Source organism: Ambystoma mexicanum, chromosome 7q (genome assembly GCF_040938575.1).
Source record: "Ambystoma mexicanum isolate Mex_15411 chromosome 7q, UKY_AmexF1_1, whole genome shotgun sequence".
NCBI classification, from domain to species: domain Eukaryota; kingdom Metazoa; phylum Chordata; class Amphibia; order Caudata; family Ambystomatidae; genus Ambystoma; species Ambystoma mexicanum.
In genome coordinates this window covers 880,785,431-880,808,730 of record NC_090941.1, presented here as the reverse complement: position 1 = coordinate 880,808,730, position 23,300 = coordinate 880,785,431, and the positions used below count along the sequence as shown (strand labels likewise).

The 23,300-nt window shown below is 45.8% G+C and overlaps 1 protein-coding gene across 1 annotated transcript in view; it reads left to right on the top strand.

Annotated features, from left to right (window-relative positions):
- NAALAD2 (N-acetylated alpha-linked acidic dipeptidase 2) overlaps positions 1-23,300 on the top strand; it is a 1,042,620-nt gene that overhangs the window by 901,172 nt on the left and 118,148 nt on the right. The window contains exon 16 of the mRNA XM_069639397.1: positions 8,822-8,912. Coding sequence (XP_069495498.1) covers positions 8,822-8,912 — 91 coding nt within the window. The remainder of the gene's footprint in view (positions 1-8,821; positions 8,913-23,300) is intronic.

Sequence of the window (23,300 nt, the reverse complement as noted above, 5' to 3'; positions counted from 1 at the left end):
ACCTGCTCTTGTGTGAACTACTGTTCCCAAGAATAGTAAAGTGAAATTGACTTTACTTCCCTTTTCTCTTTGTAGCGCACACCATTTTATGTGGAGTGATGGGGGGATACCTAGTAGTCCCTTATCCTACATTCTCGTACAACATTTTTGTTACCCTCACTACTTTAAATGGCTGCTGGCAGTGGTTTACTTTTTTCTACCATTGTGCTTTTCTACCGCAGGCTGAATCCTCAAAATGACCCCTGTCTTCTTTTTTTTGTTTGTGAGGTCTTTCTTTGGTTTTACTCTGTGCGTTGAGACAGATTTGAGCCCTTTGTGTCTTGCCTTTGGCGGGATTCAGCCCTGAAGCCCGCTTTTGGCTCCAGTGTCTCTGGAAGGACAGGATGTGAGAGAGGGTCACGAAACTTCCCTGTCCTTTGTCTCTAGGAATGCCTGAATGACTTTGTAGGTGGAAAACCACCTGTTTTTTGGCTTTTTATGGCCATATCCTATCCCATCCTCATCACATCTCACCAGATTTTGCGTAATTAGTTTGACAAGTGCAATATTGTGGTTTATGTTTTTACCGCAATATCCTTGGAATATGGTGACTGTCCGTGAATCCAACATTGCGGCCGTTCAAAATATCTGACGTTTTTCACCATACAATCAGCTGATGTCTGCGGACCTCGTGAAGCCCCTCGACCAATCAGGGCTCTGTCCGCGGACGGAATCGGGAGGACCAAACGCAGATGGCACTCATATATTTTAACCTGCTTTTTTGGCTATTTGTAAAAATAAATACTGGACGGATTTACACCAAATTTACAAAAGCATACTTTTGAGATCAAGCCGCCACACCTGCTGCAAATTTGGTGAAAACCACACATTTTGGGACCCCCTCTCTACCTTTGCCCCCTTGGACAAAACCTTACCGAATGTTGCAAAAACATTCCAAGGGGTCCACATACTTTTTTGCAAAGTTTAGTGAAGATACATACAGGGGGGGTGAAGTTATTAGCCGCCCAAGAAGTGCTCTTCCTACGGGTTGAGCAACTTAACCATAGCTACACGGTCGCTACCGCAGGCCGTGTAAAATATATATATAGATGGGAAATGTGTGTGTGTCTGTTAGAATGGAGGGCCTCAACCTCAGTCTATGAACTTGGCAGCTTGGCTCCTGAAGTCCTAGAGTTTGGCCAATTAAATCTACCTCAAAGGTGTATGGAAATCCTCAGAGGCACGTAAACCAAACACAAGACACTGTTACTTTAACAAGTGCAAGACATGTGTAATTTGGTGCCAGTCAAAATAATTAAACCCAATAGAATGTATTCATCACACATTCTTCATTACATGCTTCCCTTACTAGACTCAGGCCTAGTATTAATTCAATCAACGTTCACCTAATGGCTCTATCCATGTAGACCACTACTCAAAGTAAGGTGTCATGGTGGAAAGTCCCAGTCATTAAAGCATTCATAGAAGGAGTAACATGACTCCACCCTCCTATTTCAAACCCGCCACCAGGGTGGGGCTTAAGTGTAGTACTTACAAAGCTCATAGGACCCCCCCATTTGAGACTATGCATAGGTCCAGCCTTAAACACCTCCCATATAAGGACCGCTTTTCTGGTCATTTAACATGTAAACAAAACTAGACCGCTAAGGAAAACAGACCAACTGTTTGTCTCCATAGCTCCACACATGGAAGGAGACAGTGGGGGTCATTCCGACCCTGGCGGTAGGGGGTTAAAGGCACCAGTAAGGATGCCACTGCCGTTTACCTCCTACCGCCACATTCCGAGGTCCCTTAGCGGGTCCCACCAGGAACAGCTGGTCTGACCAGCCGTCCTTAGCAGGACCCGTTCAGGGACCATGGAGCTAATAACAGGCCTGCAATTGGCTCCTTCCCCATTCCTATTGAGCCCTATGGGGGCTCAAATGGGAATGGTTTTCTGAATGGGGATTTACCGGGTCCTCCAAGGTTGGAATGACCCGGTAAGTCCCCATTCAGAAACACCGGACCTGGGTTTGGAGGCAGCCATGGTGCTAATAGCACCATGGCTGACTCCAAACTCAGAATGACCCCCAGTGTGTCCAAAGACGCCATCTCCAGATGGATAGTCGGATGCATAAAGCTTTGCTACTCTCTACCAAATAAAACACTGCCTTTCACAACAAGAACTCACTCCACCAGGGAACAGGAGCTACCTTGGCTTTTATCGCAAACTTCCCCTTGGATGTAATTTGCAAAACAGCTACATGGAGCTCTATGTACAATTTTACTCAGGACTGCTGTATTGACTCTCCCTCTAAAGCAGATTCTCAGGTGGGACAGGTGGTGTTAAAACATCTATTTGCCATTGTACCTGCTCACAACCCACCTCCTTCTCCAAACACTGCTCGCTAATCTATGCATAGCATGTGATCTGAGCAGATTACACAAGCCTCAGAAGGGATATATTATTCACTGTATCAATCTTTTGTGCAGATTTGTCACATAGCACCACAATTATAAGCCTGTACAATATTTTGGGACCCCCCTCTACATGTGTTCCCTCTTGACAAAACAGCTCCACACTTTCCAAAACTATTCAGAATCAAGTCTAGAAGAACATTTAAAAATTGCATGCAGTTTCATTGAGTGGCGCCAAAGATATAAGACATGCAAGTAATGCAGAAATATGCACAAATGTCCCCGAACATCTGCAGTGTTCGCAAACATCACAGGGCTGCCCCCGAACATCAAGAGTGTTTGCAGACTTTCGGGGTGAAAAACACCCGTTTTTGGCTTCTTACGGCCATATCCCAGCCCATCATCATCACCCTTACCTCCCCAGAGATTGTTGGAGAAGTTTGACAAGTGAAATGTTTTGTTTTTTTTATATTTTTCTACCACGGTGTCCGCAGACACTGTCGGAATGTCCAAATCTAACATGTCAGGCATTTCCAAAAATCTGACGCACTTCACGCTTTAAAACGTCCAATCAGGGGGCCCGTCTGATGTCCACATACATCACGTCACCTTCTAGGCCAACCAGATGCTGTCCGCCGTCCAAACAGGGAAATGGGTCAGCAAACTAATTATTTGGACCTACTTTTTGGTTGTTTCAAAAGAAACTACTGGACAGAATTACACCAAATTGGCAAAAGCATGCTTTGTGGACCAAGTCGCCACTCCTGGTGCAAATTTGGTGAAAAAAACCCGTCCAGTGGTTTGGCCTGTAAGCGTGAGCAAAGTTTTTTTCAATTATGTCTATGGAAAAAAACAATTTTTGGACCCCTCCCCTATAGCTTTGCCCCCCACCCTTGACAAAACCTCACCAAACTTGCCAATAAAGAGCGGGCCATATACTTTCTTTGCAAAGTTTGGTGAGTATTCGTCCAGGGGGAGCAAAGTTATAAGCCGCCCAAAAAGTGCTCTTCCTATAGGTTTAGAAACTTAACCAGAACTACATGGTCATACATACATGGGAAATGTGTGGAAATGTGTGTTATGCAAGAGTTGATGTAGTAACCCTGTGGGAGACTACACAACACTTGTCCTCTTGGTATTAGGTAACCCACCTTTTGTATAGACACAAGTTGGTAGTGTGACTGAGCAGCCAGAATTATCTCAAGGGGGATAAATGTGAACTGTAGAGCTGTAGCAATGAAATCCACAAATACAAGTAGCCAAGTAACACTTAAACTCAAAGTTTTAGTTATAAATATTTTTTTTTTATTTAACAGTAGTTTTTAAATAAGCGTTCTTTGAAAAGGGCAATATATGTAACAATCAAATATACTTAAAAATACTATTCCAGAATCAACACAAAGCTAGTAGATACTTTTTAGAGATGCTGTTTACACACTTCCTACTTCACTAACTAGGACAGTAATGGCATTTATATATCACTAGTACAAGGGGCCTCATCACGAGTTGGGCACTAACACCGGCGGTATTACCACTGGGGCTATTAGCCCTACCACCAAACCCCCTGGCGCTGTTAGCACCGGATCACAGATTTGGCAGAATGGTAAGTCCCCATTCCCTATTGGGCCCATTCGGGAATTTCCCATTCCTCATTGGGCCCAATGGGGAATGTTCAGCGATATTACCACCGAAAATCTGCAACATTGCAGCGGATTTGCCCCAGCTCAGAGCTGGGGGAAAAACCGCCAAGCCTGTGATTTGGCAGACCCTTAAAGGCAGCGGTAATAGCATTACCGCCGCATTTAAGGGTTACCGCCAAACTCGTGATGAGTCCCTTTGTAGATTCTGAGGTTGGTAGAAAGGAAAGGTTCAGGGAAGGAACAGGGTTAAACAGGTTCTCAGAGCATGTGAGGATACTTAAATCTTCCAATGAAGTCTAGATAAAAAACATTCCCAGCAAAAATAGATTAAAACCAATGTATCACCTATGAGGGACAGTTAATATCAAAGTCAAGTGGACTAGAAGAGTCTGCAGGGAGCCAGGACAGCCAAAGTCAATTGAAGCAGAGTCTGTGGAGCTGAGGCACTTCTTAGATAGCCAAGTCTTGAACAAACTGTAAGGTCACTAGATGTCACACTTGTGAAGGGTAGAGCTGAAATCAACTCTAGAAAAGTAGCTACTGCAAGTCTCAGCTGAGAAGAGCAACGCTAAAGACACTGAGGTAAGTACCCCAAGTCCTAACAGTACCTTTGGTTAGAAGAAGAGTGGTCCAGCTGGCTTCTATCTGGTTGCAGTGATGCAGATCCTGGGTTCCTGGGCCTCAGTCGTGGGTACAAGAGGGAGGACGTCTAGAGGACTCCTGCGGCAGCAATTTGGAGATCGGCAGCAGCAATTTGGAGATCGGTGGCAGCTATTGGCTCTTTTCAGATCAGCAACACTTTGCGGTTTGGGCCTCCTTCACTCCTTGAGTCCTGCACTCTGGTGAGGGGACTCGAGCTATGATCGTCCTGCTTCTGGGGGGTTCCTTAGGAGACTCCCGGAGCTTCTGGTGGGTTTACAGACGTCGCACTTGACTATGGATTTCTCGACCCCTGGCACTCAGTTCCTGCAGCAGCAAATTAGTACAGCCAGTTGGGGAAGGTGGTCCAGTGGAGTTTGTCTCAGGGTTAGTTGGTCCCGCTAACCCAAAGGAAGAAGTCGTCCCTTCCGGAGCTTGTCTTGTTGATTAGAAAAAGGTGTTTCAGCACAGCAGCAGGACTTCACTAAGCAATTCAAAGGTCCAGCAGAATGCAGCAAGCTTCTTTCACGGTTTCTTCATCAGGTGTTCTTCCCAGTGGTCGACTGTCTTCAGTCCCAAAACTCTCACCTTTTAAGCAGGTATCTCCCATTCATGCACAGCCTAGCTGCCACTCAGACAGGGTGGACAGCCAGCCAGCCAATCAGGACTGGGTGCATTGAGGCATTCCTAAAGAGAAACATCCCTCACTTCCTGCCCTTCCAGACACACTGGAGCCAGAGGTGGGTTTCAGTACTGAAGCCTGCCAAAGACAAAAAGAACAAAGGTCTCAACCCTGGTTTGGCACGCAGAGTAAAACCCAATAAAGGACTCGCAAACAGAAAATGGTGAAAAAAGACGACCGGGGCCATTTTGCCGAAATTGTCACTCATGGGTGCTATACTGCAGCTGAGGATTCAGCCTGTGGTAGATGAGCACAATGGTAGGAAAATTAAACCACTGCCACCAGCCATGACTCTACATGACTCTACATGACTCTACATAAAATGGGGCGTGCTGGACCTACAAAGAGAAACATCAATTTCCTATTCTTGGGAACAGTAGTTCATGCAAGAAAATGTATTTAAACCTTATGATAAATTTAAAGGATTTCTCTGTGACACTGCACAAAAAGTAGGTGCCTATGGAGTTTGTCAGACTCCAAAAACAGAGGAAACGCATAATCCAAATTAGGTCAAAACACATGAGAGCATGAGTAAAAGGGCTCACTCACTCCAGTGTTAAAATTCAAAAGTCCTTAAGTCCAGCATAAGAGCTGGAGGTCTCTAAGGTTGGAGGAATTAAGCACTAAAATGTAAAAGTTCTTAACAGTGTGTCTTTTCGAAATGTTCAGCATACTTGCCAACATGCTACAAACCTGAAATTTAGCATGTGGGTAGGCTCCATGGTGAGGACAATGTAAAAAGTGTAAAATACATTTTTTTTCTAATGGCTGCTGTCTGCAATGCCTGGATATGTGTTCGTGTCTGTTCGTGTCTGTTCGAAATGTTCAGCAAATCTTCCCGACATAATACAAACCAGAAATTTAGCATGTGGGTATGTTCCATGGTTTAGACAAGGTAACAAGTATAAAATATACCTTTTTTGGATTTTATTTTTTAAGAGGTCTGCAATACTTACCCCTGCCATATGGCTCGTCGTTCCGTAGTTCTGCCATAGTTCTGCATTCATTGTTCCTAAAGTTCAGCAGTACTTGAAAACTTCAGCGCTTCATTGTTCCTAAACTTTACACACTATCAGCATTCTAGCTAACATTAGCGGCACTCACCTTTGAAGTCGGGTTAAACAATACAGTGCTTTTGTAGACATGCGGGTAACAAGAAATGGTGCATATCTCTTCAATAGTGTCTACAATGACGTTGTCCGTCACATTGTAGCACATCTCTTATGACAATTACAGAAACTTAATTTCCCATGGAAGTTGATTAATTTATGCCATCTCAACAGTACAAAGCGTACATGCTTCAGCCGTACATGTATGGGCATGACACTTCATGCTTACATGCCCTACAAATAGAGCACTTATGTGGAGGTCGCTGCTGCCTCGGCTGTCGATCGGACACCAATAATGTTGCTGCGCAATCTCACCACTTCAACTCAAAGTACTTGGAACCGATTTATGGGATTCATGCTTTTTTCATGGTCCGCTTAATGTGGGTTGCTCCAGAGTTGGAAACAAAGCCAATTTGTTCACACTAGCTGCTACAGGAAAGACTAGCACTATTGTCTACAAAGAAGTATTGGTTTAGTTCTTTAAACTAGGACTGAAGTAGAAATTACGTTGTGATGCATGGGCACCTGCTAGTTAACCTACATACAGGAGCAGCCAGCATGAACCTCATTTTAGGGGTGGTGTTGAGGCCATTGTGGTCCCGAAGATCAGAGGCCAAACCTGACCAAGCCCACATCCCGCTCCCATAATAATTCTATGAACAGAAGACACTCAAGGTCCCCCTTCCCAAGAGTCCCAAGCCCAAAACAGGCAAGGCTAACCCACCATCAAAGATCTGGTCACATTTAGACAGATACTCCGACCTGGATACAGGAGAAAAATGTGGCCTCTCCTGGACATCCTGAGAAAGAGTTGTGATTATTGGCGCTGAAGCTCTGCATCCATGCGGAGACTCATTGAACTGAAGTGGCCATACCTGATGCCTGGATTAAGCACAAGAACATCAGCTGGTGGCCTGAAGTGGTGCCTCTACCAGCTCGAAAGTTTGCAGTGGGCCCTTTTCCCATTGTCGAGGCCAAACCCGCTGGAACCAGGACCTTGTTTAAGATCGATTCCTCCCACTGCACTCGGAGTGGAGATGTCACTTTGTGGAAGAAGGTGAAGTGTGGTGCTTGGAAGAGGAGTCACTAGGTGAAATGGACCCCATGCATTGCTTTTTCTTATCTTAGATCGTTCCCTCCTCTTAGAAAATAGGGTGCCTTCACATGCTTGGCTTTCTCAGACACACTAGATCTTTCCTCAGGGGCCTCTAATGGTGCTGGATATGTGGTCTGTTTCCCACCCTTGTGGAGACCACTAGGTTTGCAATGACTTACAAGAGCCCCAGTTCTCATTCTGATGATCGGGACGCGAGCACCAGACACACGCTTATGGGGGCATGGCACCAACAGGGGCTTTCCGCAGTCCTTGCAGGTTTTGAAACTTGAGGTGTTTGATTATGATGAAATTGCTAAGTAGAAGTGGTGTGCACCAGAATCAGTGCTTTGGTAATGCCAACAGTTTGGGATGTTTTGTAGGCATGGTAAAGGCACTTGCTAGGAACTACCATAGTGATATTAACTGGCCATTGATGGTAGCAGGTGCAAAATGGTGCGAGTACCTGGCCATCTAGTAGCAGTGCCAGGCAAATGCTGAATACTTATACACAAGTCAAAACTGTTAGTTTTGCCAATGCTTGTTTTTAACAGAACTCCAGTGAAGGGCATGCATAGTGCTTATAAATCAAGTGACTCAAGGCAGACCTGCTTAAGACATTTTTATTCACCAGCAGTGCGTTTACAGCTACAATTAAGTAATTAACTCTCAGAAGTCTGCTTTTAAAAAAACTCTAGCAGGCACTTTGGGTGCAAGGTGTGATGGTAAGGCTTGTTTAAAGCAAGCTCAAAGAGTTCCCATTAGGAGGTGTTTTGGGTGCGAGGGGCAGGGACTGGGTGGGAATGGCCATGGGAAGTCAATGGTTGGACAAATAACCAAACACCTACAAGCTGCATGTCCTTCCCCATATGCCATTTCACCCTATCTGTACTGTAATGCAATAGTTTAGGTTTGTAGGTGGCGCAAGCGCCACCTAATAGTCCAAACTAAAAAGGAACTAAGGTAATGGTCTGCACCCGGCTCTTTATGTACCACAAGATCTGGAGTTATAGGTGCCAACAATGCTGAGTGGAGCTGCAGTTCATACCCTAGTAGCAGGAATAGTTTACAAAGCTAGATGTGTGCAGGGTAGCTATTATAAAGTGGAGGATTCTTTGTGCAGGCTAAATCCATCCTTAAGAAGCCTCTTTCTCCGTTAATGAAGAGTACATATGGTTTACGGTATGTGGGGTTGTGTATTTTGCTTTTGTTCATTAAATATAACACGTGACTCTACTGGTATCTTTAATTCCACATACAGAATAAACAAACTGGGATCTGGAAGCGACTTTGAAGCATATTTTCAGCGTTTGGGAATTGCAGCAGGCAGAGCACGATACACTAAAAATGGGGTGAGTAGGTCTGTGTTTTTTTTTCACCTAGGAATTTTGAACAGATCTGCTGTATAGAGGTCACATGGATTGGTACATTAGATAATAGGCGTGGAGGGCAACAGAAACAATTGTTTTGGAGATGAGGTCCTGAATGAGCTATTAAAAGATGGGTTGGTCCTACAGTAAGACATTCTAAGTAGCTGCCTTGGATGCCACCAGTCCACCAGAACCAGGGTTTGCCATGTTGCACCCAAAAACATCAGGGCACAAATTATAAAAAAAAGTTGCATGGCTGGAGTGCAGTTTTTGCCACTTTTCATGTTTGAAAACTCTCTGTTGGACCCATTGCAAAGGAAGGCAGGCATGGAAAATGCATTTAACTTGGGATAAAAAAACTTGATGGTCAAAGCCAGGGAGTGTTAATTATATACTCCTTCTACGAGATCTTGAAATTTGGACTTGTGCAGACAAAGGGGCTTTTAGTTGAAATGTGATTTTGAAATCTTCAAAAGTTATTAAAAAAATGTGGTCATGCAAACCTTTTAAGTGAGTCTCCCGTAAATGTTTGGGGTGGCACTCGGGAATGAGCATTGCACATGGGGTACTTTAAACTCTCCACAACATGTCACTGTATTTCCCTTGGAGTGAAAACCAACCCTCCTGGTTGGCTATAGCCCTGTTTGCTATGGGGATTCCCGATGAGATGAAATCGGTTCCTCTCGTTGGAGGCAACCTAAAAAAAAACAGCCACAGGATGATCCTGTTAAGAACGCACCTCTTGACTATGGCTGACTTTGGCTCCCCAACCCCTAACACTGGGACCTACGCCGACTCCAGAGGCCCTGCCCCCACACCAGAAAGAAATGTCACCTTAAACCTCAGAGGCTTAAACTCACCCCCAAAAGGAAATCCACCCTTCAACGGCTACAGGACGGGGAGGCTTCAGCAGCCTTTTTGCAAGAGACTCACTTGATCCCAGCGGACTTCTCCCGCCTTTGTAGCAGACTCTTTCCCTTGCAACTCCTGGCCTCTAACAGCACTAAGAAGGGGGGGCACGGCAATCATTTTTGCGAAAGACCTCAGACTGCAAATCCTGGACTCACTACGTTGCCCGGAGAGCCGCTTCATCGCAGTCAAATGGCTCATCTTCGGCCAACTCTACTCCCTCATCTCAGTTTACGCTACCAATGATAACCAGGAGGGGTTCTACCGAGACTTGGAAGAGGCTCTCCTTCCATTCATAGAGGGGCAAGTCATCATTGGAGGAGACTTCAACGGAGCCCCTGACCTGCTTATGGACAGATCATATCCCCCATCTGCCAGAGGCTTAAAGTTGGCAAAGAGCCTGCTCCACCTCTTTTGGACCCTAGAGGTCGTGGACACTTGGAGGGTAATCTATCCCGATGAGAAAGACTTTACATTTTATTCATACGTGCATCGAACCTTCTCCTGGATTGATTTGCTGCTGGCCTCCCCCCCAATTCCTAGCTTTTACGGATGACCTCACCATTGGCCCCAGGTCCTCTCTGATCATGCTCCAGTCTCGCTGACCCTGCGAGCACATGATCCCGATCCTCCTCCTCCCCGCCGGCAATGAAACTTGTATGACCCCATCTTAAACAACATGGCGGTAAGGGACTCCATTGCTAGAGCGATAAAAAAATGTCTTTGCGGAAAACCGGAATGAGGACATGTCCCCAGCCAATACTTGGAACGCCATGAAGGTGGTGATAAGAGGGGAACTGATTGCTCAAGGTGCAGCTTTTCACAAACGTAGATGTGTAGCCCGCACGGCCCTGGAGAAGGAGATCCTTGAAGCTGAGGCCACCTATAAGCAGAAGGGTTGGTCCCCGAAATCCTATTGGGTGGTGCAGGTCGGCACAGAAGAGGCTGGAGGCGCACTATGCCGAGGCCACAGGGCGCTTGCTAACCAAAACCAAACAGTGGCATTAAGCCAAAAGCAACAAAGCAAATAAACTGTTGGTGGAGAAGCTCGCCAAGGCCAAGAAAAGAAACGCCATCTTGGGCCTCCGCGACCCCCATGACACAGTACATTTGGCAGAACGAGATAAGTTGCGGCTGACGGTGGCCCAACTTTCAGAGATAATGACAGCATCTCCAAGAGATCAAATGGAACAATGGGACTACCTGCAGGGTGCTGCCCTTCCACACCTCAAGGCTGCGGCAAGGGAAAAGCTTGAAGCCCCTATCGCAGGTGAGGAAGTCGATGCAGTCATTAAGGGCCTTAAGCCTAGAGCCCCGGGCCCAGATGGATATTCCACTCGATTCCATAAAATCTTCCGCCCCCAGCTGGTCGCCCCCTTGACTCTTCTCTTTAACTCCTTTGCCAGCACGGGAAGTACTTCCTGCTCTATGCAGGAGTCAATGACAGTCCTCATTCTCAAGCCCGGAAAAGACCCCAGGGACAATAGCTCATATGGGCCCATCTCCCTGCTAAACCTTGATCCTAATATTTACTCTAATATCCTGGCAAATCGTCTGGCACTCGCCCTTCTGGACATTATAGACCCGGACCAGACAGGTTTTAACTTATAGGTCAACGAGAGACAACATCCGCAGAGCCCTGAATTTCATAGATGTCGCTATCCAAGGATCTCAACAACTTGCCCTGCTGCCCTAGACACAACCAACACCTTTGATAGAGTGGACTGGACTTTCCTGCGCCTCTCCCTTGAAGATTTTCATTTCGGCCCAACATTCCAAAAGCTGCTCCTAGCCAATTAACAGTCCCCCAACACTCTCCTGAGAGTCAATGGCCACCTATCTGACCCGATCCCTCTTACATATGGAACGCGACAAGGGTGCCCCCTATCCCTCCTGCTGTTTGCTCTAGCCATGGAGCCCTTAGCCCAACGCCTCCGCCTGAATCCCCGGATTAAAAGCCCACAAGTAGGCCCCTCTCAACACAAGATTGCCCTTTACGCTGATGATGTGCTGTCGACCATTACTGACATCTTTAGCCGAAATTCAGAGGTTCGGGAGGGTGGCAGGTTTTGCCATCAACTTTGAGAAGTCAGTGGCCTTGGGGGTGGGGCTAGGCCCAGAGGAAAGAGAATCCCTAGAGAAGCAATGCCCAATACAATGGAGTGCCAAATCGATCCCTTACCCGGGGGTGCATATTCCGGCCCGTCAGGCAGATGTCTATCAGGTAAACTTCCACCCCCTCTTCGATGAGCTGGAAAAACACCTTAATCACTGGCTCTCACAAGATTTTGCTGCTAGGCCGCATTACGGCTTGCATGATGAATCTCATCCCACGGTTTCACTAGGCATGCTCTTCTTTGCCCATCAACTTACCCACTCCACCCCTGCAGCGTCTGCAAAAAAAGATTAGCTTTATCTGGAGGGGCAGAATTCTGTGAATTCCCCAGAGAACTATGATGGGCAGTCCCAAATTGGGTGGACTGGGGGTCCCTGACCTCCGTAGATATCATATAGCAGCACAATTAGCCCACTTTCAGGCATGGGGGATTGCGTCGGGGCGTCCGAAGTGGGTGGAGATTGAACAATCTCGACTCCCTCTCCCTCTTCGCTTTCTCCCATTCGTCCCCCCTTCACTGTGCCAAACCTGGCCTACCATTCTGGCCTCTACTAAACACCTGGTGAAAGCCTGCGACTGGGCCCGCAAACATAGGGGCACCCCGAGGGGCCTGGGTCCATCCTCTCCAATCTTTCACAACCTGGCCTTCTCGCCGGGCTCCTGCCTCTCGAGCTTTCGGAATTGGGTGGCGGAAGGTCTCGAATCGCTAGGGCAACTCTTTGGAGGGCCTCCCACGCTTCTTTTGAGCAATGCAAGGAGACGTTCCGGTTAGCGGAAACGGACAGGTTCACCTATTCTCAACTGCACCATTGGTTTTCCCATCCCCTGACTCGAACGGCAGCAACGCAAGCCCCCACTCAATTATAACTCACTGCGAATTACCTGCCAGCCAGGGGGGAAGATCTTCGCCCTCTATAAATTATTGCAAGATGACCCCTTCGTCGTCAAGCCCTCTTATATGTCTCAATGGGAGGCAGACCTGGGACACGCCATAGAGGATCAGACTTGGCTAGATATTTGGACGAGAACCCTGGTGTCCTCCCCCTGCATTACCAACCAGGAGTGTGCACACAAACTGCTCCTACGATGATACTACCCCCCCCCACTCCACCTACACCACTTTGATCAGGCACTAGATCCCCAATGTTGGCGTCTCTGTGGGTCTCCAGGGTCCTATTTCCATATGTGGTGGTCTTGCCCTAAGGTTAGAGAATATTGGTCCCAATGCCTTGCCACGATAAGACATTACCCAAGTGGTCATCCCTCTGGCTCCCGAAAACCTCCTTCTCTGGGTCCCGAGAACAGGCAGAAAGGCTGCCCTCATAACCCAACTCTTGCTGGTGGCAAAAATTACTGTAGCCTGTACTTGGAAGACGGCTGAAGGCCCCCTAATGACGCTCTGGTGGATTAAGCTTTGGGACATTGTGATAGCGAAGAAGGTTACTGCTGCCAGTGCGGGCAGCCGCCACCGCTTTGCGAACATTTGGGCGTCACTGTTGGACTATGATCAGAACTACCCAGCGCTGACGTATAAACCATGCCTAATTGCGAGGGCCCTGCACTCGGATAACGAACTACTGGTGCACAGTCTGGCCCAGACAGACTGAGAGTCAAGCTAACATATGGGATAATCAGGGAGGGATGGGGGAAAGGTTGCTTTCTTATGGCGAGGTTTGGTGTTGCATTTAATAGTTAAGTTACGTGCTCACCTGTGTGCTGTCCTATAAATAAACAAATTACAATAAAAAAAACTATCCACAACATCACAGTTTGATTTGGGTACCCCCTTCCTGAATGGAATGTGCTGTTAGCCAGGACCGGTATCTGCAGGCAGTGCATTACTTCTTTAAAACAAGAATTGGCAATGCCAAGAGTTTGAGCAGTTGTGTAGGCATGGGAAAGGCACTTGACATGAGCTGATGTAGTGGTATTAGCTGGCCATTGATGATAACAGGTGCAAACTGGGGCAAGTACCTGGGCATCTAGTAGCAGTGCCTGGCAAATGCCTAATACTTATACACAATCCAAAACTGTTGTCTTTGCCAATGCTTGTTTTTAACAGGACTTCAGTGATGGACATGGATTATAAATCGAGTGACTGAATGCATACCTGGTTAATACATTTGTATTACACCAATATAGGGTTTACAGCGCCAATTAAGTCATGACCTCTCAGTACACTGCTCTGAAAAAGTACTGGCAGGCACTGTTGAATGCAAAGTTTGATAGTAAGGCTTGATTAAAGCAAGCTCAAAGAGTTCCCACGAGGAGGTGTTTTGGATGGGGAGCAGCTGGCAGTGGATGGGAATGGTCATAGGGATTAGCATGGCCAAGGGCAGTCAATGGTTGGGCAAATAACCAGACAACACCTACAAGCTGTGTCCCTCCTCAAAAGCCATTTCTCCCTATCTGTACTTGGATGCATTTGTTTCGGCTTCTAGGCTGAGCAAACGGCATTAAATAGCGCAAACTAAAGAAATGTAAATCCCTTTTGGGGGAGGGCAGGCAAATGCATGTGGGACATACATACTGCAAAGTACTTTGGCTCGAAACAAAATCAAACCAAACCTGGTGCTCCCAAAACTGAGCGTTCCATTCGTCGCACCTTGAAATGGAAATAGTGAAGTATGTGAAATATTAACATAATTATGTTTCACTACAGTGTACCCTGAAGATGATCACTTTGAAAAATAATTTAGACAGCCCATTCCTGGAAATTGGACACCATGCTTATTGAAAATGTGGCATGACCTTTATCTGAAGTCAAAATCCATTCAGCTATGGTTCCAGAGGGGCATGGGCAGTACCGATGAGTCTAATGGAAAAATGTCATCTATGCCATGGGTATGGGTCCATCGGAAGTTCTTGCATGAAAGCGTTATCTGTATATTTACCCAAAACAAGATTAGTCTTTCAGATAACCTTACAGACAGTTAATGTTCCTGAACTAAGAAGATGTCACTAGACTGGATGTACTCACTGACCAATTGATTCACCCACATTAGAGGTGGCTACTTAAGGCATGATTAGGTTCTAATAATGCCAGGCTCTTCTACATTTTTACTCCTTTCTGTGGCATACCCCTTCGTCTCTGAATTTGTGGTCTCGTGCAGAAGGGATGTGACCTAGCAGTTCAGGCCGGCCTGCCCCTTTTGCGGTAGAACCAAGCCAGATTTGCATCTGGTCTTTCCCCTTCTGTAATGGCTTGGCAGGCGAAGAACGATGGTCTGGAGGGTTGCCCAGAGCTATGCCAGAGGTTAAGATTCATTCTAGACCTTCCACCCATCACCTCTTTGTTTTAGCAAGTTGAATACAAGCAGCTCTTTTTTTTTACATAGAATCAACATCATGCTCCTAACTGCTTATCTTTCTCTGACAAACCTATTGGAATGGTTCTGCGTATAAACCTAGACATGGGGATCAAGAGGATTATGGCAGTCACTAGTTTAGTTGAATTTTTATAATGCGCTATATCGCCCAAAGGCCTCAGAGCGCACACATAGCAATCACAACAATACTGACGGACTGAAACCCTGATGGAGTATAATACAGTGAGATTAACAGAAGATTAATCTGGGTTTAGATTGAAAAGATGGGTCTTAATTCCCCTTTTAAATTCAAGGATGGAGTTGGCAAGCCTTAGCTGTGTAGGAAGCTTGGTCAAAGATGGTGCCGCCAAAACTGGCAACCTTAAATCCGGGCTGTACAAGATTGGTTGGGTCATAAGAGTACTGTGCATGTCCTGTTCTAGAGGAAAGCCGATTGGACAACTACAGAGGCGCCTCAGCATTACAACATTTACGCAGTCTCTATGAGAAAGGCCGAACACGGCTCTAACAGCGTTATTCTGAGTAACTTGCATCGTTAAGATATTGGCTTTGGAGGTTGCAGCCAGAAGACTTACCATAGTCCAAGCGTGAGTTGACTAGAGCTGTAGCAAGCAATGATCTGTTCTGTACAGAAATATGTGGTCGAATATGATTCAGAAGTTTAGAAATGTAATTACGTTAAGCTTTAACCTGAGTGACCTAGTGCTTTGTAGACATCTCTGCATCCAATGTGATGCCTAATGTCTTAACCGATTTTGTAACTATGATATTATCAGATATGCTAAAACATTCATAGTCTGGGCCCAATTATTTGATTTTATTACTTGAAGCAATGATCAAAAGTTCGGTTTTATCAGCATTAAGAGCCAACAAATTGATAGTCATCCAAGCCTGAATGGTCTGATTAACAGAGTTGATGGAATTGGCATCCCTGGAGTAACATCCTGATAATTCCATTATAACCTGGGTGTCATCGGCGTAGTTGGTAAATTGGACTCTCATGTTTTCCAGAAGTGCAGAAAGGGGCGTAGTGTATACATTAAACAAGGTGGGCGAGATAAAAGAACCTTGAGGTACTCTGCATGTGACACAGACGCGAGTGGAACTAGCATTGTCTATCTCCACTCTTGCATATCTGGGACTGAGAAAGGATACAATCTATTGCACGACAAGACGTGAGCAGTGCACCTGGCCCACAAGACTGATGACCAACCTAGAATGATCTGTCAGGTCGTACGCGGCAGATAAGTCAAGCAGCATCAAGAGTGTTGGCTTGCCTCTGTCCACAATACTTGCTATGTTCAGCTTCAGGTCAAATAACGCAGTATTGGTGCTGTGTTTTGACCTGAACCCCAATTGTCTTGGGTTAAAGAGATGGTTGGTTTCTAACAAATCCTGTAATTGCAAATAAGCAACATGGTCAAGAATCTTTATAATAAATAAACGTCACATTAGTGATTGGTCGAACGTTTTTGGGATTCAGAGGATCCAGGATACTCTTTTTCAATAATGGAGTTATCCATGCCTCCTTGAGTATTGATGACAATGCGGGTCACCCATGGTGTCAGGGTGTAAATACAGGCTTTGAACAAGCTGGAAGGGCAGCAATCACCTGGACAAGGCGTGGATTTCATGCTAGAAACAATCATACGTATTTGATCCTCAGAAGATGGTTTAAAACAGAAGGAACTTTGCTCTAAGTCCTTGTTGTCCGGATGGCAATTCCTGCAGAAATCGAGCTGGCCAGATGTTTTAGAAAGGATATGTGTTAACTGAGAATCAAGGGATTTGTTATGACCTAGAGATTTGACTTGAAATCATTGTGTATTAATTGACACCCGTCCAAGTCTTTATTAGCCATGATTCCAGGCTGAGTTTTACCTTCAAACTCCTTTAGAATTGGAAAAAGTTCTTGAGTGTTAGATTTTGCAGAATAAATCCTAGAGTTGTAGCTATCGGATTTGGCTTTGACGATGGCTTGTTTAAACTTAGAAGCAGAACGTGTATATGCAGTATGGAGCAATGGTGTGGGATTTTTCTGCCATTCTCTTTCTGCTTTACGTTTGTCGCGATGTGCGATATTAATGGAATCATCAAACCAAGTATTATTATTAAGTTTGGTTTTAACTAGTCTAGACTTCTTATGTGCAAGATTATCCAAAATATGATTAATAGTACAGATAAGATGATTGGCCAGGTGGTCAGATTCAGTAAAAGAATGAACAAGCCTAAGTTCTGGTAACGACTGAGGAGTGAGTTTCTTGAAGTTTCTAGCAGTTGTGTACTGTCGAAGTGGCTTTTAATGATGATAAAGGAATGGGTGGAGTAAAAGCAAAAGTCACGGGATGATGATCTGATCAAGGACAATATGTAACATTGATGTTGGAGGCGGAAACATGGTGGGGTCATAACCCAATCAAGGGTATGACCAGCTCTATGTGTGGAGACTGATACTTGCTGAGAAAACGCAATGGATTCAAGCATAGCAAGTAGGGAAACTGCATGGCTGTCCTTTGGGTTATTTACCCATAAGCTACAATCACCCAGAACAAGTACAGGGGTGTTGGTTTTGGTTTTCCTATTAAGCATATTGATAAGTTGCTCTTCGAAAAAAGGTGTATCTGAAAGAGGGCAGTAAATGAAAATTACTGAAAGAATAATTTAATTGAACTTAATTTTGACTAATAGGCTTTCACAGTCAGCTGTGGTATCATGAAGCTTAAGATGCATCTTTAGGCGATTGGAGGAAAGAATAGCACACCTTGTGCGTCAAGATCTGCACTAAAAATTGTAAACCGAGGAGGTGATGCTAGGGTGGCTGAAACAGGGGTATCAGCTGTAAGCCACGACTCGGTAATGGCCATGAAATCACATTTGGTTTCAATAATGCAATCGGTGCCACCCCTTCCTCATTCACAGCGCCCCTTTTTTCACACTGGTATGGCTTTAACATCCTTTTTAGGTATGCAAAGTTTGGGTCTCATTGCAGCGGCTAACTAAAGAAAAATTTAAGAATTCTTTTACGAAAAACAGGCTTTTAACAGACATTTAAAGAGGTTTATTTTAGACTCGCTTAAGTTATTTACCTGATCTCGAGAGTAATTACTACCATTTACTGTATGTAAATTGCATGGACAACAAAGGCATTTAAAGGGTCCACGTGAAAACAAATCATCCAAAAAAGTAAACTCTCCTGGGCTCCTATTCCTCCACTTATTCTCCAAGCACATCAGTGTCACTTACATAGAATACATCGCTTCGATATAATCACCTAATATAAAACAAAATAACATTACATAATCAAATGGTAAGTGTTACTGAATTTGGTGGACCAAAGGTATACAAAGATGGAGATGTTTGCCCTAGTGAGGATGTCAGGCTTGGAACCTTATTGGTTGAGGCACGCCATGTTTTGATTCTGGGTATGAATTAAAGCCAAGGACCTGGACTAGGTAGCCATCAAACAAAAGAACAAAGTGGTCTCTTTTTATGTGCTCTGTTCACTGTTGTGGCAACGTATCGGATCCTGAAAAGCTGCCAGAACTATTTAATGGAATTCGCCACCAGGAAGCCTTGTACATTCATCCAGATTGAGGATCGGGCGGATTCCTGCACCGCGATCATAATTATTGCCTTCAAATGTCACTGGCTAACTTGGCTAAAATCTTCTCCACTGACCGTGTCCAATCAGGTGATGGTGGATGAGGAGCACACATTTGTTATCCAATTGCCGTTTTGCAGATGTTTCCCAATCCAGCTATCAGCAGTCCAGGTTGTGTGGGCTGTATTGCTCCTTTCTGTCATGCACAATGGCACAAAGCTTTCCAAAGGTAATCCGCCTCTTCTGTGACACTCGGGGTGCATGTGAATTAGCCCTTCAATTTCAAAGTAAGGGCAGAGGGGGTGTTTTATATGGACCAAATTCTACGCAATGTAGTTTATTCATTCTCTCTCAGCTAATCTGTAGGTCATTCTATTCTATAAAAATAATAGATTAATGAACCGTTCATAAAAGGTTTCAGCAACTACTAGGGGAGGCCAAGACCTTTGACATTGGCATACAAAGCCGCATTGAAATACATTTTTGGCTTTCCCATTTATGTGATCAATTTTTTGTTCAAAAGTAGTCAGTCCTTCCTCTTCTCTGATGGTAGAAGCAGTATCTTTTCACTTTGTCAAACGTTTACTTCTCTGGAAAGCTACACAATCTGCTTGGTCTTCTCTGGACATCCGCACAAGCGTGTTAGCCAGGGGCGTTGAGCCCAAGGGTAAAAACCCGACCCGATAGCCTTGTTGAATTCATTCATGGGATACGTCCAGAATGATGGAATCTTATGTAAAGCATAGCAGTTAGGAAGGGCTATGCCGATCGCTTGAATTGCATGACCCAACCCCTTCCCCACAAGAAATGCCAAGATAGCCTTCCTCACACACACACCGACACGCAGACATTTTCTGACCACACAGACTGAAGAGCACATTTTCGTTATATGAATAAACTGGAAGACTGCAACAGTATGATGTTGCCCGCTTTTAAATTGGTGTGCTGAGTAAGGTAGATGCATCTTTAAACTGCCATTTGAAAAGAAATTCAAGATCTTGCAGAACAGTCAAACATTTAAAATAGTGTTGGCCTTCTTTCTTTTTTTTTTTTGTTTTTGTTTTTTTGCAGACAAATTCATTTTATTGGTTTACAACAAACACAGTAGATCGATCCAAACAAGAAACGTAGAGCAGAATGGATGCGGACAAACAAACCAGTGGGCCAGGTCACAATACAATACATAAATTCAGTTCGTATGGGTGTACAGTTCATGATAGGGAGACGCAGGGTGATCCCACAAGTGTGGGGGGGGGCGGCGTCGCAGGGTACCGGGCGGGCAGCTGTGGCCAAGTGGTTACTGATGACTTCACCGTTCATGCGGTGCCAGTCCATTTACCCTACACCTTCAGAAATTTACCAGGGCAGCCATACATTACTCCAGGGACGCACATCTATCCATCTCATTGGTCCATTTACGTAGTGCAGGTCCTTCAGGCAGCCCCACATGGCGGCTACGAGTCTTTTAGTTAGCCCCATTGCAACACCAAGGAATGTTTTTATCGCTCTTGTATGGTCTCCATCCCCCCAAATACCCAGCAGTGCGACCTTCGGTTCCAGCTGAACCGGAGTGTCCAGGACCACATTAATTTCGTGAATACACTTATGCTAGAATTCGTGTATGACCTCGCGTTCCCACAGCATATGGTAAAAGGTGCCTTGCACCCTACTGCATTTTAGACATTCAGCATCTTCCACCAGTCCCCGTTTGGCCATCGTAGCCTGGGAATGATAGACCTGGTAAAGTATCTTATATTGTATGAACCTAAATTTGGCGTCTATGCCTATTTCAAGTGGGAACATTAGTGCCGCCAGCCACTCCTCCAACTCCAAGGGGCCTACCAATCTCTCCCACCTCTCCAGCAGACTGGTTAAGTCCCGGGCCCCAAATGCAGTGATCACTTGGTACAGTGTTGATGTGGGTTTTACCAGAATCCTTGCGTGAAGGACATTCACCTCAAGGGGAGAGCTTTTTGGGATGTCTGAAAGCACTGGAAATTGAGCGTGTAGCGCGTGTCAGTTGTATGTATCTGTAGATGTCACCTGGAGGAAGACCAAACTCCTCTCGTAATGCCTCGAACTGCTTCAGGTGTCAGTCCTGTAAGACCTCCTTTAAGGTCAGTATCCCTCAGTCCTCCCAGCTAGGAAAGCGGCCCATTTTCATGACCTCTGGGATATATCCATTGTCCCACATAGGTTGGCCCCTTGTCGGTTGCCTCCCCCACCCAATGTGTTGGAGCACCTCGTTCCACACTGACCGTATTTGCGGTCTCATACCTGGGAGGTCAGCCACATCAGTGTCTGTTCTGTATAAAACCCGGTGGGGCGTTCTCTCACCCATGCATCTGATCTCGTTCCTGATGTGTGGGAGAGCAGGGTCTGCGTGCAGCCAGTTATTCCAGGTGCCCAACTGTGATGCCCAGTAGTAAGCCCTAAAACAAGGTATGCGCAGGCCCCCCACCCGGACTGACCGCTGTAGCGTGGTCGGGGCGATACGGGGTGGCTTCCCAACCCATAGGAGATTCCGGAGGGTAGGGTGCATGGTGGAAAGGGCTGTGCGGGGTACATGAATAGGAGCATTCTGCAGGACATAGCAAAATCTTGGGAGGGAGACCATTTTGAAGAGTACAGCCCAGGGGGGGAGGGATTGCCAGTGGGTGACATCTGCTTCGAGCCTGCTCACCATTGGTTGGAGATTAAGCCAGAGAAAATAGCCTTCTTGAAGGAACAGTACGTGGCGTCGTCATCTATGGTGTATGTGTAGATTTGCTAGATTACACTTGTAGTCGGAACTTATTTCTTCAATTGCATAAGTAACTCTGATATGCAGCGATTTCATGTTTCTGCACTATTATCTCTAAAGAGGGCACCTTCAAAGGGATCATGTTAAACCAGTTGCAAACATCATAAACTCTTACTTCACTTCATCTAATCAACATTTTTTGGCTAAAACTTAATTTAACTTGGTCAATAAATTCAGACTTGAAAGAGGGAAAAAAAGAACAGATTAAAGCAAATCTTTTAAAAACAATCCAAATGATGTTCATACATCCGAGAAACACTCTTATAGGGATATTGGCAAGGCATGCACTCACCCAAGCTCAATAGATGCCTCTTTCCTCAGCCCTGCAGACCACTAAAACCACCTCTCAGCTAGGATCCGGTTAAACATGATGCTTTCCCTAATGCAGCATCACCCCACATATTCACCCAGGCAGGTGTCGATTTCGGACTTTAGCACTTAACTTTACCACCTTCGCTCAAGCCCTTGCTTTAAAATGTAAACTGTAAGACATAGCTTGCATTGTCATTTTATTTACTATACACTGCGAAAGGAATGTGACCACTGGTCACACTGTAAATGTAGCTAATTAACTATCCCATCTCCCATGTACACGGAGCCCCTCCAACATGGCCTGGGCCTTCTCTCATGTCTATACACCCTCTCCAATCCTCCTGCAGCCTTCGCCCATGTCTGTCCACCCTCCCCAAATCTCCCCGACCCTTATCCCATGTCTATCCACCCTCTCCAAACCTTCCCCGGCCTTCTCCCATGTCTATCCACCCTCCCCAAACATCCCCAGGCCTTCTCCTATGTCTGTCCACCATCCCCCATTCTGCTACCATGCATATATACCCTCTACAAACCTTCCCAGCCGTATCCCATGTATATCCACCCTCCCTGTGCCCTTTCCCATGTATATCCACCCTCTCCAACCCTCCCTGTGCTTTCGTACACGTATTTCCACCCTCTCCAAGCATCCCCCAGCTTTGTCCCATGTCTATCTATACTCCCCAAACCTCCCCCAACCTTCTCCCATGTAAATCCACACCCTCTCCAAACCTCCCCCAGCCTTCTCCCATGTCTATTCACACCCTTACAAACCTCCCCCGGCCTTCTCCTAAGTAGATCCACCCTCTCTAAACCTCCCCCAGCCCTCACCCATGTTTATCCACACCCTTCCAAACATCCCCCAACCTTCTCCCATGTCTATCCACCCTCCACAAACCTCCCCAGCCTTCTCCCATGAATATCCACACTCTCCAGACCTCCCTGTGCTTTCCCACATGTATTTCCACCCTCTCCTAGCATCCACCAGCTTTGTCCCGTCTTTCCATCCTCCCCAAACCTCTCCCATCCTTCTTCCATTTAAATCCACACCCTCTCCAAACCTCCCCCAGCCTTCTCCAAAGTCTATCCACACCCTTGCAAATCTCCCCTGGCCTTCTCCCATGTATATTCACCCTCTCTAAACCTCCCCCAGCCCTCTCCCAAGTAGACCACCCTCCCCAAACCCCCCCCCGCCTTCTTCTATGTAAATCCACACCCTCCCCAAACCTCCCCCGGTCTTCTCCCATGTATATCCACCCTATCCAGACCTTTCTCTCCCAGTCTTCTCCCATGTATATCCAAC